The 16,427-nt window shown below is 40.9% G+C and overlaps 1 protein-coding gene across 1 annotated transcript in view; it reads right to left on the bottom strand.

Annotated features, from left to right (window-relative positions):
• Positions 1–16,400, bottom strand: part of ATM (ATM serine/threonine kinase) — a 67,357-nt gene extending 50,957 nt beyond the window's left edge. The window contains exons 1-14 of the mRNA XM_066619417.1: positions 16,329–16,400; positions 16,123–16,235; positions 15,147–15,292; positions 13,313–13,477; positions 11,517–11,682; positions 10,277–10,515; positions 9,524–9,687; positions 8,824–8,993; positions 7,050–7,421; positions 4,990–5,184; positions 4,131–4,226; positions 3,400–3,622; positions 2,673–2,798; positions 151–276 (exon numbers count right to left, since the gene is read on the bottom strand). Coding sequence (XP_066475514.1) covers positions 151–276; positions 2,673–2,798; positions 3,400–3,622; positions 4,131–4,226; positions 4,990–5,184; positions 7,050–7,421; positions 8,824–8,993; positions 9,524–9,687; positions 10,277–10,515; positions 11,517–11,682; positions 13,313–13,477; positions 15,147–15,292; positions 16,123–16,235; positions 16,329–16,400 — 2,373 coding nt within the window. The remainder of the gene's footprint in view (positions 1–150; positions 277–2,672; positions 2,799–3,399; positions 3,623–4,130; positions 4,227–4,989; positions 5,185–7,049; positions 7,422–8,823; positions 8,994–9,523; positions 9,688–10,276; positions 10,516–11,516; positions 11,683–13,312; positions 13,478–15,146; positions 15,293–16,122; positions 16,236–16,328) is intronic.
• Positions 16,401–16,427: the final 27 nt, after the last annotated feature.

The raw sequence follows: 16,427 nt of genomic DNA, 5'->3' as shown, positions 1-16,427 counted from the left end.
CTATTCTGCAAACCACATGGAAACATGCTTATATAACCATATCCTGTGTAGAGTTATAAACTAAACATTGTCTGGTGAATTGAACTGACTACAAACATTTCCACTTCACTTTGCTGAGGTTTGGATTAAGAAACCAAAAAAATGTCTTACCTGGGCACATTTACATAAGCAATCAGTACATTGTACTATTAAAGCCCTCAATGAAACGATCCTAGAATCTTCATTTAACTTGCTTTTAGACTGAGAAATGCTTTCTCCTACATAATGCATAAGAGACTATACGGAGAGAAAGAAAATGCAAAGTATTAAGGAACCATCTCAGACACACATTGTTTATTGCATTCCATACTGAAGCTTTTAGCACATTAGCTTTAAGTTTTTGTTAAAGCCATCAACCATATCAGGATGAAGGATACTTCATCTAACATTACTTAAAACAACTTCCTAGCCCCTATGTAATTAATTATGAACTATACACCTCAGGGCCTTAAAGAAAATGTTGAAGATGACTTGTGTTAAGACTCTGTTCAGCCAACAAATGACTGGCAGCACAAACAATAAACAGAAAAAGCTCAACACTATCTGATGTTGTGATTCATTAAGAAAAAAGTAATGTTATAACACTTTGATTTAAAGCAGGGGTGGGCAAAACCCGGCCCTCGGAGTCCTCCAATCTGGCCTGTCAGAGACTTTTGGAATCCACACTGGCCCATGACGGCTAGTTGCGACCACCAGACTCGAGCTGCGGGTCAAGTTAGAGCAAAGCCTTGTATAGTCTCCATGTGTTTTCTGCTTTTTATGGGGCATTATTTTAACCCCCCCCCCAGCCCTGTAATTGTCTCTGAACAACTTATGTCTCCATGTGTTTCTGACTTGGTCACTGTGCAAGAGGTATGTGGCAAACAGTTCACCGTTCTCATAGGATTCTACATGCCTGTATTATAATTCTCAAGTGTATTATAAATAAGCTCAGTAAAATTCATTCATATAAGTTCTGTCTAGAATGTATTCATTTATATAAATTTGAAATGTAAATTAATTCTTTTTTTTCCCTGGTTCCCAACACAGTGTCAGAGACATGTGGCCCTCCTGTTTGCCCACCCCTGAGCTGAAGGCTCCCTCTGTCATTGGATATTGCAATTTACATAGTTCTTAAGGTGCAAGGTATACTTTCCTAGAGAAGACATGAATGAGGAAAAATGTCAATTATGTTCATCCAAGCATAGATTATGTTTGTGTCTCCAGTGGGGCAGAAGGTATGACAGTCCCTTCTTGTAATGTATTCTTAGCATCACTGTGCTTTGGGCAGCAAAATGGTAGATGCGTTTCAATGTCAGTAAGTGTAAAGTCATGCACATTGGGGCAAAGAATCAAAACTTTACATATAGGCTAATGGGTTCTGAGCTGTCTGCTGATCAGGAGAGAGATCTTGGGGTCCTTGTGGACAGCTCGATGAAAGTGTCGACCCAATGCGTGGCGGCAGTAAAGAAGGCTAATTCCATGCTTGGGATCATTAGGAAAGGCACTGAGAATAAGACAGCTAATATTGTAATGCCATTGTACAAATCAATGGTTAGGCCACACCTGGAGTACTGCACCCAGTTCTGGTCGCCACATCTCAAAAAGGATATAGTGGAGATGGAAAAGGTGCAAAAGAGAGCAACAACGATTACTGGGCTGGGGCACCTCTCTTATGAGGAAACGCTACGGCGTTTGGACCTCTTCAGTCTAGAAAAGAGGCGCCTGAGGGGGGACATGATTGAGACATACAAAATCATGCAGGGGATGAACAGAGTGGATAGAGAGGCGCTCTTTTCCCTCTCACATAACACCAGAACCAGGGGACATCCATGAAAGCTGAGTGTTGGGAGAGTTAGAACAGACAAGAAAATATTTCTTTGCTCAGAGTGTAATTAGTTTGTGGAACTCTTTGCCACAAGAAGTAGTTATGGCATCTTGCCTGGATGTCTTTAAGAGGGGACGGGACAAATTTCTGGAGAAGTTCATTACGGGTTACAAGTCATAGTATGTATGTGCAAGCTCTCGGTTTTAGAGGCAAGCTGCCTCCAATTGCCAGCTGCAGGGGAGGGCACCAGGATGCAGGTCTCTTGTTATCTTGTGTGCTCCCTGGGGCATTTGGTGGGCCACTGTGAGATACAGGAAACTGGACCAAATGGGCCTTTGGCCTGATCCAGTGGGGCTCTTCTTATGTTCTTATGTTCAATAAAGCAAAGACGGAGGTATACAGTCCTGTGCTTCCACTTTTCCATCTGTTCCCGGAACACAATCAAAAACAAGAGTTTAAACCTTCACCTTCGTGTTTTTTTACTACCAGACATTTCATTAGCTTGCAGACCATTTCCTTAGAATGCTGGTTTCCAAATGCTATAGTTCACATTACCCTTTAAAGAAATAATCTGCAGCACACTCCTAACCCCTTGAAAGGACATAGTTTTGGATCAGTCTGTGAATGGAACTTCTGTTCACGGAAGAGATTCTTCTATGACTGCAATTGGGCTTCAATGAACAGAAGGAGCTTCCATTCACAGAGCGCCGGTGGTGAGCCAGTGCGCCGAGCCCAGGATTGGGCTCTAAGTCTGTCTTTCCTCCCATCATCCATTTCACAGCAGGAAGTGATAAAAACAAAAAATCCATCCAAAAGCACGCCCTACCTTGGCTTTATGAAAAAGTTTTGATTGACATGCTTCTTCTTCTGTCAGTATGCCAGCATAGCAATAGCAGCCAAGTACACCACTCAAGAGACTGGCGCAACGAACTAGGATTTCTACAGGTGTAGTCTTAGAATAAACCAAATACACAACAAATACCTCATGAGGTTGGCACTAAATTATACTTCATTAATCATTATTTATGGTTAAAGCAAACGTTTATCACAATTTGTTTTTCATTAACAAAATTCAAGCAAAGATTTTTATTATATAATTTAAGAACAATGTAGGGCTATTAAGACAGAGCTTGTAGACATAGTTGCTTACTTTGCAGTGCATTATTTTGACTTACTGTAAACGGAATAAACTCTGCAGATCTCAATCAGCCAGAAGTTTTAAACATACTTATTTACCAAAAGACTGATTTTAACAAAAATCTTCATAATACCAAAATACCGAATATGAATGTTGCATTCTTGACATGAAAATTTCAGTTATTTCTATAAATACCATATTAATACCCCCTTCCCATGTATGTGTATTAGAACAATCTTAAGAAACATACATCATACCTGGGTGACTACACAGTAATGGAATACACACAATTATTTCTCTATGTTATCTTTTATTATATGGTTAATATGAAAGAACACTGACAAACCCCCATGAGAAAAGATGCACTTTGACAGACTTTATCACAAGTGAACATTGATTTGCCTTTTTAACTTACCTCAAGAGAAAAGCTACTGAGATGTTCAGACATTACCAAGAGGTCATGCTCTAGACCTTCTCTAAGTTTCTGATTGACAAGTAATCTGGAACAAGACTGTTCGTTTCCCGATACATTATTTGCCATATTTGTAAAAAGATCAATTTCCTCAAAAGATGTCTGCATATAGAATGTCTCAATTTCTGAAAGAGTGGCTGCTTCTTTTTCTTCTGCGTGATGCATACTTAACAACAACAACAACAACAACAGTTAGTTCACAACAGTACTCACAGCCTGTTATTCCTGTTTTCCTGTTCAATAACTAATAATTTCAAAATGACTCGTTTAGAGTCGCTCCAATAAACATTGCTCACGTAAACATTAATATTTATTCAATATCTCTGTAACATAATACAGAAATTATGAATGGGACCCAAGCAGTTACTTTTCAGGCTTGGGCACGCCTAGTCCAATTTTTGAATTTGAAGAGTTAGCTCTTGTGCTAAAAGCAAATTGCTTTTGAAAATAAGTTAAGAAAAAATGCAGCATGAGCAACTGCAGACCAAGAAACACAAATCCAAAGTCCTCTTGGGTGTGCGAGATTAATTGCATAGTTCTCTGGATCTTTGCCAAAATTATTAATGTGCTTTTAAAACTGGGTGTCATGCAGATTTGTGGAATTAAACGAAATAAATGAAATCAACTCTAAAACTACAGCCCCTGAATTACTTTTCCCAATTTTCAAAACATACCACTCTGGAGCTGTGTGAAAAAATTCCATTGCTGCTCTACTATTCTTCATAGTCAGACTTACGAGGACTTTCTGCAACACTAGATTAGGAAAGGCACTGTTTTAAAAAGAAAAAGAAAAATATTAAACAGCTATTCTTTAGTAGTACAATACAGTTGTTCCTCTCTGTTGTAAAACCTCAACTGTCACACCACAATCCAATGTATGCTTACAAAGTAGTTGAATTCAATGGGAACTACTCCCAGGAAAGCGCATATAGGATTGTAGCTGCACACAGCCACATCGCTGAACACAGAAGTGTTAGTGAATGCAGTTTGCAACTGGGCCTGCTTTCTCACCATAAAGACAGAAATTCCAGCAGTAGGTGCTTCTAACAAGCCCCTAACTAAGTGAAAGAATTTGCCCCTTCACTAACAATGAAAAGAGACAAGTAGGGATATAAGACTGTCCTTCATTTAAATGCAGAATCGTGAATAAGTTAGCTTGCTTTAAAAACAAAATGCTGGAATGTGCAAGTACAAGAGACAAGTTTCAAATGTAACATAACATGCTACTCTGCTATATACAAAGGTTGGTCTCATTTAAGCCTGTTAAGCATCAATCAAGCTGCTTTTATTTTAAAAAATGGTTTAATACAGAAAAGTTATTCAGGAATATTTGATATACAGGAATAAATAATTTTAAAATACTATAAGAAAAACATTTTTCAATCCCAGTAACAAATTCCTATTTCACTGAGAGCTTTAAGTAAGTTGTAGCCAGACCCAGACTGATATTTCAGACTAGTAACATACTAACCTAGATATAAAAAACAGACAAGTTCAAGTTTTACTAGAAAAGTTTATTTCTCAAGTTGTCACCTGCACAGAACAGGAGGTAGCTCCACATTGTCTTCCATATCTTCTTCCAAATTGCAGAGTAGAAGCCATTTCACTATTGTTTCTTTTAATGAATAAACTGCATTTCCTTCACAGTTATTCTGTACTGTCCCAGGTGTTACACTTTCTGGCACTGTGAAACTTGTCATTGCCAACGCCAAGCATTGTACTGCAGAACTACAAAAAAAAATTTCCTAAAATTTAACATTTGAATCTACTGGTACGCTGTAAATCTAATTCCCCCAATCTCTTTACCATGATTAAGAAAATAGAAAAAGTCCAGGGATCCAGCACTCCCTCTTCTCCTTAGCACTAATTCTCCACTCTTCAATGGGCCTAACTACAGTTAAGGATTACATCTGTACCAACCTCTAAATTACAGGTATATGAACCGGATTACCATCTTAAACAGAAATGAGTTGAAACAGATTTGCAAAATGTGGTGACATGAAAATCTGATTGCCATTAATCCAGGGTTAAAGTCAACGAGAGAAGGACAAGGGGAATCTGCCTATGATAAGAAGAAGCTTGGAAAGGATGTATGCAATTCTGTATTCTTTTCTTTATCTCTTAGAGCCCAATCCCATCCAACTTTCCAGTTCTGATGCAGCCACAACGCAGCCCCAAAGCAAGGGAACAAACAATCCCTTACATCAGGGGTTCCCAAACTGCAGCAATGTGATGCTCCAGCCAGAGAATCTCTGTTGCTTCCACCTTAAGCGGCAGGGCAACAGTGATGATGCAATTGCCACAATCACACTGCCACAGGAGACAAAAGGGGTTATTAAACTTACCAGAGGGTTGCTGTGATTCTCTAGGGTCCAGGGAGCCCGCAACCCCTCTGCAGGCCTCCCCGTGCCTCCAAACTTTTATAAGAAGGGAGGGAAGTCACTTCTGCTTTTCATCGCAAAACTGGAAGTGGTTTTTTGCTTTTTACAACAGTTTGGAGGTGTGGGGTGGCCTGCAGACGGGATCGCTGGCTCCCTGGTCCCTCTGGGGAGTCATAGTGATCTTCAGGCAAGTTTTAAAAACCACTTTTGTCCGCAACGGCAGCACGATCATGGCAACTGCATTTCTGCCCCACCTCTCCCCCACAAGCACTTACAGTGTTCCAAACTCTCCCTGAGACTATGGGAATTGATACCTTATATAGTGGAAGCCTCCATGACTGCACCCCCACTGCAGCATGCAGTGTGCACCCTGTTGACAAGGCTGCATCAGCACTACAAAATTGGATAGGATTGGGTTCATAGTGATGATTAAGAAATTGGGAGTGCTACATTTGAATTGCAGTAGTGTCAAGCACTTCTCTGGTATAGACATTCTTACGTATAAAGCACTATGAAAAGTATTTTAATACTGTAAATTTACAAAGAAGTTGCTATTTGATAGATTTTATTATCATACTTGTGAATTAAAAGTGCCTTCAGGTTCAATCACGCACACATACTTGGATACAAAGTTAGCTTTAAATTATAGATCTTTGTAGCAGAATCACAAATGCCCTCAAAAGCAATTCACATCAAAAGAATTATTTCAACTAAAATGCCACAACAGATACAGTAAAAGTTAATTTAACTAAACAGGCTATTGAATGCCTGAATAATTCCCACAGACAAATGTACTCTTAAACTAGTTACAAAGGTAATGGCAATAATGGCATAATATCTGGGTAAGGTACAAGTTTCAGTTAGCATTAACTGAATCCTGCAAGCTGCAGTGTAGTAGTGTTTCCTGCTAACTGGGTAAAGGCACTTTTTCAAGTGGGTGCTCCTCTTTTATTTAGCAAGGAGAGAGTAACTGGCCCTCCTCACCCCAGCAGTGTCTTTTCTAGTGGCTGTCTGCTGGCATTCTTTTGCATCTTTTTGGATTGTGAGCCCTATTGGGACAGGGAGCCATTAGTTACTTGATTTGCTCTGTAAACTGCTTTGTGAACTGTGTGTTGAAAAGCGGTATATAAATACTGTTAATAATTATAATAACAGTAAGCATTTCTCTTAGTGGGGGAGAAACAGTTACTGATAAAAAGGGAACCATCTTACATTGAAGGCTTGCATGCAGGTCCTGAAAATATCTTCCAAATGTCTCTGTCCACTTTTACTAGATTTCCTTGAATCATGACTCCGAGTAGACCAAAACTTTCTGCTTCAGTTTGCTGAAGACTGAGACTACGAACCACAAGTGTCCAAATTTTTGACCATGTTCTTTGCAGTTCTGATTTCTGTGTCGCTTTCAGATTCACCTTTTGGCTCTGACACAACGCAACCTCTTTAAGACACCTTAACACGTAAGGTGCCCGTTCCCCTCTACGGTGCTGAGGTGATAATTGGTAAAGTATACCAAGTAAGAAAGGCAGTTCATGGTAAGGAAGACTCATAGGGTACTTTGCTATTAACCTGGTTGTAATCTGCAACCTTGAAAAAGAAACATAAAAATTAGATAGGTTTGAAAAATTGGCACTTTAATCTATTGAAAATTCTTATATCCCATCTTTCCTTCCATAAAAGTAGAACACTTTTTTTCTATTTAAAAATAGAAAAAATACAGAGTAGTGAAAATTCAGAGTAAAGCAAGTAATAGTAAAACAATAAACACCAGAACCATAAGAAAACACAGCAACTAAGGGCCCAATTAAGAACTGTGAGCGCCAGATCAGCACCAGTGTGCAGTATCACAAATGTGCCGTAAGGCATGCCTGCAACACTTACTGCCCAGCCCAGCATGGGCACTGGTTCAGCGTGAGCCTGCGCTGAGCCAGCACAGCGCAGAGGACGGTTGACCACTGCCTAGTGCTCTGGGCAAGTGCTGGAAAGGAAAGTGGGGGTGTGAGGGGAGGAATTTGAGGGTGGGGGGAGGGTAGTGAGAAGGGAGTGCAGCAGGAGGGGACGGGACCAGCAGAGCTGAGCTCCGCCAGACACATAGCCCCATGTTGGGCCTCTCAGCCTGACACAAGTCGGCCTTACTCTGTGCCTGCTAAAGAGCCAGCACAGAGTTGAGTAGTTCCTTTCCTTACCTGGGAGAAGGGGACAAATGTGCCCTTTCCCCATGGAACCAGCGGTGGCTGCCCAGCACACTCAGGATGCCGTGGCAGCCAATTTGGTGTCACAGCAGCCCTAAGCACTAGGCAGCTCAGGATTGGGCTGTAAATGATAAATCATAGCAACTCAGTTTATACTATTGAACAGCAGCTAAGAAGAGATCGGGGGGGAAGACGGAATGAAAAATGCATGTCTTTAGACCCTACTAGAAGATTTACATTGAGAGTACTAATCTTCGTTCAAAAAGGAAATTTCAAAGTTTAAGTGCCATTACAGAGAAGGCCCTATCCCCCTGAGGTTGTCAAACTGGCTCAGCCAGAGATGGAATGTGCAGCAGGGCCCCCTCTGATAAGTTAGAGGGCAAGATGGTTGTTACGGAAGAAGGTACCTTGGTTCCACTCTTTAAAAGACTTTTGTAAATTAAAACAGCACCTTGAACAATGTTCAGAAATGAACCGGTAGCCAGGGCAGGCACGAGACCTGTGGCTCAACAAAATCAAACCACCAAATCCCAGCCATCACATTGGCCACCGTGTTCTGCACCAAAGGCAGTTTTTGGACAGTCTTCACGGGAAGCTCCAAATAAAGCAAATTACAATTTTCAGAACTTCAGGACTTCAATAGCCACCCTATGATTAGCTGACATAAAGAGACAGTTGGGTGTCATCTGCATACTCATGAGAACCCACTAAAAAACCAACAGGTGTCTTGGAAACCTTGGCTGGCCCAATTTTTCCTCCACTTTTCAGTAGGAAACTAGAATGAAATCTTTTTTTACCAAGGTATGACATCAAAATCATTCTGTGATTTTTGCAGGTTGTCCCGAATCACTTCCCAACCCAATTCAATTCTTCTACGTTTGGAAGGTCCCTCTCCACTGCCACATTCTCTTTGCGTTGTAGCATATGATTGAGTTATCTCCAGGACTTTGGTATCTTCAGTAAAGACCTGAACAAAAAAGCAAACTGTACTAATGATACTTAATGTATATTATATAATATAGTATATATTAAACTTCGCACTTCAGCTGCTGACTTTCTTCAAAATTTAAGTAAAGTATCCTTCAAGGGAATCAAAATGTCGCTAAACAGCCTCAGACAAAATGAGAATGCCAAACCTAGAGGAATCCCCATAAAGCCTAACAAAGTACTGTTCAGACGGTTGTGCACAGAGAGGGAATGCAAGCTAGAATGAGAAGTCTACAACAGTCTCCTACATCCCCATTCAGTTCCTTCTTCTGTGCTCTGTCAAGTAACACAAGTGCCAAACTCCGAGTCTTAGACCAGGAGGAGTAGGTAGGCCATATGAGAATATGGAAAATATAAGACCAGTCTGTGATTCATGAGTGTGCATGCATGGAAGGGGGAACATTTTGTTATGCTATATGAGCATCTCTTCACACACAGGCACTGCACCCACGAGAAAGGATCTTATCAATGATCAACTCGTACGAAACTGTGTATGACGTAACATTTTACCTGATGACAAATGTCAGCCATTAACTCAACCAAGTTTTCCTTTAAAGCAACACTGCGTGAACCTGAAGAATATTTTCCTCTACTTCCTATGACATTTATCTCATTTGTTAATAGATCATACAAATTGTACAAAATACTTTGCCATTTTGCCGAGTTGTATGCACCTGTTGTACAAGAACAAAAGAAGTTACTCTTCATGTAATTTATACAACCAACCTATATAAAATAAGCTTTTAAAGATTTTAAAAGTTTACTAGCAATTAATCAATGTTTATGACTAATATCATAATGCAAGAAGTCAATAGTTAAAGCATACATGTATTCAAAAAAGAATGGGTATTATGAAAAATGATGATGCTATATGAGCCAAACAAGAACATAACAGGAGCCCTACTGGATTAGGTCAAGGGCCCATCTAGTCCAGCTTCCTGCATCTCATGGTGGCCCACTCAAGACACCCCTATCCTGTTGCCACTCTGTTTCATCTGGCATTTGGATAGGCTACCTCTATAACCAGATGGTTGTATACTGTTATCCTGATCTATGATGAACTTTCCCCCCATAATTCTGTCAGATCCCCTTTAAAAGGATGCTATCAAAATAACTTGTGGCAAAGAGTTCTATAGATTACTGGCATGCTGGATAAAGAAATATTTCCTTTTGACCATCCTAAGTAATCCGCCAGTCAGAGGAGATCCGGGATCCCCCCAAATACTTCAACATAAACTACATCATGAAAAACATTACAGGTACCTTTTTCCTGGGTTTTGGCTCCATTTGGATGATGAACACGAACCAACAACTGAACTAGTTGGATTATCTGCTCCTTCAGGGAATCGTTTGGCCTATGCTGAGCCCATATATAAAGAACCGCCGGTAGAATTTCCTCTCCTAACTTACAAACCTGCATACGGTAGTTCATTGCAAATACACTAAAAAATATATTAATGGCTGCAAAAATATGATCCAGACCCACTGGGTTTTTTTCTTGCCTGCAATACAAAAAAGGCATATTTTATTTGATATTCAACTAGCTGATTTAACCATGACTGGTCATGGAGAACAAAGCTACTTTGAAATTATTACTGGGATAAGCAAGGTTACTTATCACAATTTAGCCTTCTCATCTCATGACAGGCTAAACTGTAATAAGTAACCTTACTTATCCCAATAATTTCCAAGTGGTTTTATTCTTCATGACTAATCCTGGTTAAATTAGCTAGTTAAATCTGTAAGGCTTTGAAAGAGTAAACTGTTAAGGGACACAGTCATTGATAGGTGAATGGTTTTAGGTTATTACCTGGGAAGCATAATGGTAGTTTCCATTGCCATACCAAAAGGAAGAAAACATTCAAGATAATGAAACTGACTAAAGGGGCAATAAATTCAGCTATAATGTATCCTTGCAAGTAAAGCTTGGCTTAAGAAAGAACTTTAAAAAGTCTTTTGTATTACAAAACAGAGGCCTCAGTACTAAGCACCCACACATACGTTTTCGCTCAAAGAACATCCTACAGTTCTTGTATTTCCTTTTTCAGAAACACAGTATGCAGTTACAAAGCAAGACAACTGAATACTTTTCCAACAACTCTGTGTAGACATATCAGAGGCACAGCTCATATGATCTCTCCAGTAGAGGCACTAACACCACAGAATTGATGGTACAAAATAAGAATCTATTGCGGTAAAACATGAGATTCAGATGTCAATAAATGCCTTAATAATGGGAGAACAATGAGCTAGCCAGACCCAAGCAGTTTTGAATGAGGTAGAAACAAAATACAGAAAACTTAATTCTGAAACTTTATTCTAAAATTGCTTCCAAACACTTGTAAGAAAATCAAGTGTTTAAAAATACAGAACAGATTTTAAAAATAAACACACACACACACAAGGTTAAAATACATAAGATTAACCAAGATTTAACCACAGAAGTTACATATTGCAAGTTATCTTAAGTTCAAATTTGAAAGAAAAAAAGGATGACACTTACCTTATACACTGAATAGCTTTTAAAAAGAAGTCAAACAGATTAGAATTTAACCCTTCACATTGGAAGCACAGGCTTTGGGTCAGCGTGTAAATTATTCTAGCCAAGAGGACTCTGTTAATATCTGTGGAAGGTTTGAGAAACAATTTCCAATACAAATTCTGGAGATCTAGAAGTAAGACAAATTAAAATCACTTGTTATGGAAGAGCACGTGTGTTTGCTAACTCAAAAAGCACAATTAAATATTCCCCATCCCTCCTGCCACTCATTCTTACAAGCTCTCCAAAACCGGATTGTGCTTGTAAAGTACAGTGGAATTCTAATCATGGCTGAACCAAAATGATAAACCCTAATGCTATTAGCAACCCCAAATAGGACACATCCTAATGGGATCATTTCAGGTGCCACACAGTTAAAAGAGGGAGTCCACTATATTCCTCATTGCTTACTTGACTGTACTACCAGCAATCAGGACCTTTTAAGCATCTATCAAGGAAACTCCACATCTGCTTGCATGTACAACACAGGTGTTTCCCTCCCTAAACATGTAAACTGTGGAAGCCACATATAAGTCTTAAAGGGACCATGTATATGTCTGGAAATCCTGAATAAGCAACAGCTAACGTATAAAAAGTATATACACAATTTTTGGAAAGCCCACATGAGACATCCATGTTTTTAATATTTTCCATAGGAAATATTGGTTGTTGGGAGCTAGATTGCTTTACTTGTCTGGCCGGATATAAACACAGTTGGGCCAGCCTACAAATCCGTATAAACATATGAGATCATAGACCAGAAAGAGATGTAAGAATAAAGCTGCAAGACACACAGGTGGAGGAGCTGTGTATCTCTTTCTAAAACTGGGACTGTCAGTTGCCATTCTGCAGCACCACCCACACTCTGGTCTTTTAGCAAGCCAGGCAGGTTAAATTGTGGGGCAAATGCACTCTCTAGGCTATGAAGCCAAATGGGGCACTCTTGGCTAACCTCCACAGCCAAACGTGGGTGCATCAGGTCCTACATAATCAATTTCTAAGGAACTACTTCAGTGGCTCTCAAACTCTCTGGGAGAGTTTGAGAGCCACTAAGTTCTTGCATGGGTGGGAGGGGGGGAGGCAGCAGGGGTGGGGGAAGGCAGCGGCGCAATCCCTGCCTCTGTAAAGCGGAAGTGGAGCGCAATCGCTCTGCATCTACTTTCACTCCAGTCGCGCCCTACTCCCTACTTTCACTAGGTTGTGCCGGGCTCCCCGCACCCCCCGGGAGGCTGCAGGGGCTTGGGTACGTGTACCCAAGCCCCTGCAGCCCTCCTGAGTGGCGCAATCCTGGGGATTGCACCGCTGCCTCCTCCCTGCCTCCAGGCTGCCCCCGCCCCTTAAGTGGACAGGGGTCAGGGCCCGCAGGCTGGGGCGTCGCAACACCCCAGTTTGAAAAGCCCTGAACTAGTTGCATGTGTAGCTTACCCATCCATATCTTCTGCCTGTAACCCTCTGCCTTTTTTGCCTCATCTGATTCTTGACCACTTTTGCAACTCATCTGCTGCATCTTGCATCTGACCTTAGTCTATTTCCAACCGCATCTCCTGCCTTTAGTCTTCATACAGCCAAACTACCATTCCCACTGTAGTCTGTCTCAGTGCTTGAATAACTCAGGACAGAAGCTTCTTGTACGGGGCCAGAATATTTGCCTGCCGCATGCTTATGCTCAAAAATAAATCTACTGAGCTCAATGAGGTTTGCTTCCAAGTAAACATTCATAAGATTGCAGGCTTTATGATGCAGGAATATTATATACTAACCTGACCACTGTTGTGAAGGTATCTCACACCAGTATTTCCTCACTGCAAGAATATCCTTTAGCAATATGCTACTACAGTCCACTCCATAAATAGCACAGCTTGATGAATCACTAATTGTATCCATGACATAAATTAGAAGGTCCTGGCATTTTAACCTGGGTGCCCCTGTGCAAAAGCAGTAGAATATAAACATTATTTGTTTTTAACTGATTAACACTGCAGTATCAAAATAATACATTATAAATTACAAACACAAAAAATATCAATGTGTTGGGAATTCAAAATTATACAATACACATCTTTCCAGCAAAAGTAATTCAAAGTGGTTTAAATAGCAAATTTTTTTTAAAAAAATTGTTTCTTGTCCCTACAGGATTCACAAACTAAAAACACATGCAAAAGAGACACCAGCAACAGCCACTGAAAAAGATACCATATAAAATTTGGGGGGGAGGAGGGGGGAAAATTGAAATCACTTTCAGAGTATCTTTGCTTCCATTTATGACTCGTATGTTTTCTTGTTAAGTTTCATAATTTAACTGCATATTTTGCTTTTAAAATTGGCCACCTAGGCAGCTGGATTAGCAACTGCTCATTTAAGTGCGGTCTTCTTATCATGGTTCGAGCTACATTTGAGTTCCAATTTCTACTCTCTACAGTTCGGCAGTGTGCTGCAGTGACCATAGCCAATTCAGAGTCCAATCCTGTGCTTGGCGGCACAGCTCCGTGCTGATGAACACTGTCGCTCACTGTTGAGCACTGTCACCAGACTCCCACCTGTGCTGGGTGTCGGCAGGTGCTGGGTTAGCGCGGGGTGGTTGCCCAGCTTCTGCCGCTCGGCAGTCTCCTGGACCGCCAAGCCATGTTATGGTAGATGGGGCGGGGACCGGGATGGTCAGGAGGCGTTCTGGGGAGGCTGGCGGGAGCGGAGAGAGGGCGGGCGGGACGCATGATGTGGATGCATGACGTGGGGGCAGGCTGGAGGCATGTCACAGAGCTCCGCTCCGCAGGATCCAAGGCACTTGTGAAGGGCTCGGCACCCTACACGAGCGCCTTTACCTCATAAAGTGAGTAGCCCCATTGCGGGGCTGCTTACTTTTCTCGGGGGAAGGGGATGAAAGTCCCCTTCTCCCAAGGCGCCTCCCGCAGTAGCCCGGGGCATGCAGGATCCAGCGGCAGCCATTCTCGGTGTCACCGAGCATGGGCTCCCCGGTCAGCTCAGGATTGGGCTGTCAATCAACAATCTTACCAAGTGGCTTGTACTACATGGTGTGCTTTGGCACCCACAAGCAGCTCATCCCTGTAATGACATCATGTTGCTTTCAATGAACAATTCACACTCAGCCTTTCAAAATGCACTAAACAACTTGTGTGCTGCGTCACAGGTATTAATGGAGTAGCATCAATGGAGAAACTGGGAGAACAGAATGCAAGATTGTTGTGGATTTTTCAAGAAGATTTTAAACCACAAACTAGAATCCTGCCCACTCCTATTCACTTGCAAAGCCCACATGGATTTTGCATTCAAGTTAGAAATTTTCACAAGCATTCTTCCCTAAATATTCTCCTGTAGAGGCATAAAAACCCCAGACTGGGACTGGCTCCAGGTCTCTACTGTCAAGGAGATTCTGCTGTCTTTTTCAATTAAAGTTTCTATAAAGTAGCACAGTTGCCATAATAGGGAGACACTTTGTATAAAATACAACAGAAGCCTGCAGGTGCTCAATGCAAGATCACAAGATTTATTAGAATATTCAGAAAAACCGATGTAGGGTTTATGAACTAAACCTCAACAACATTTTTAAAAATACATATATCTATAATTACTACTCACTTTTATTCGCACATCTGATGAAATACTTTACCAAACCACTGATCTCCTGCATCTTTTTCTGTCTTGCTGCTTGTGTTGAAGCAGAAACATTTGGCTTTGCTACCCTGGCATTTTCAGTTTCTTTCTGAACGTATTTCTTCAGACACCTTCAAAAAACAAAAACAATACTCATCATATGTACATAAGCTAATCAAATTATAATCAAACAACAATCAAGTGGTCTCTTTACACAGTATCGTTTTAGCACAAACTCTTCTATGTGCCAACTTCACCTCCTCCACAGGAACACACAAAATCTGCCTCGCAATTTATTTAAACACAGTTCTAGCTCACCTTTCTTGCCTATGAGGCAAAGCACTTTACATTACAAGATAAAAAGCAAAACAAGACATACTAGTTAAGAAAGCAACAATAAATGAAAACAAAATTCACAACTGAAACATTGGAACCGTATCACCCACCCCCCAATTTGCCACTTGCCTTATACCCTAAGCCAGTGATTTTCAACCCTTTTCATCTCGCGGCACACTGGCAAGGCACTAAAATGGTCAAGGCACACCATCAGCTTTTTGACAATTGACAAGGCACACTGTACTATCAATGGGGGCTCACATCCCTTAATGGTCCTATTGATAAATGACCCTCTCCCAAATTCCCCTGGTACACCTGGGGACCATTCACGCCACACCAGTGTGCCACTGCACAGTGGTTGAAAATGGCTGCCCTATGCAACTCACAGCTGTCCCTGGACAAGCAGCAGAATGGTAAACTTCGCATGATCACCTTTACTGCTTAAGGTTGCACTGCACTACATTTCTAAAGATGCTGTATTTTCTGCTCTCGCTCATACACAGTCTAAATTATTCGAAGGCTAAACACCAAAAAATTAAATTAAATTAAAAAAATTAGAATGGCACTTATGAAATTAGTTTGCCTTGGCTTCCTAATATCCAACAAAATAGGGCAAATATTCTACCTGAATATAGTATCCCAGTTCATCTGTTTTCCATATTTGGAATCAGAATTTCGATCCAGCTGTTGAACTGTATCAGGATCACAAATAAGACGCTTGAACTTTTCTGTTTCTTTCTAAAAATTTAATACAGGAAAAAAACGATTACACCATGCCTCTCCTGCACCAAAGTATTCTAAAAGTGTGCATGGGAGAATATATCTAATTACCTTTCGTTCGGTGGCTTTGTCACTTTCAAGCTGACGGCAGCAAGTCAACAGGTCATGGAGTGCCAGGCTCATGGTTCAGCAAAATCATGGGAGCATATG

This window comes from Tiliqua scincoides, chromosome 3 (assembly GCF_035046505.1).
Source record: "Tiliqua scincoides isolate rTilSci1 chromosome 3, rTilSci1.hap2, whole genome shotgun sequence".
Classification (NCBI taxonomy): Eukaryota; Metazoa; Chordata; class Lepidosauria; order Squamata; family Scincidae; genus Tiliqua; species Tiliqua scincoides.
Note: the sequence above shows the minus strand (reverse complement) of the source record. Positions and strands in the feature narration are given on the sequence as shown.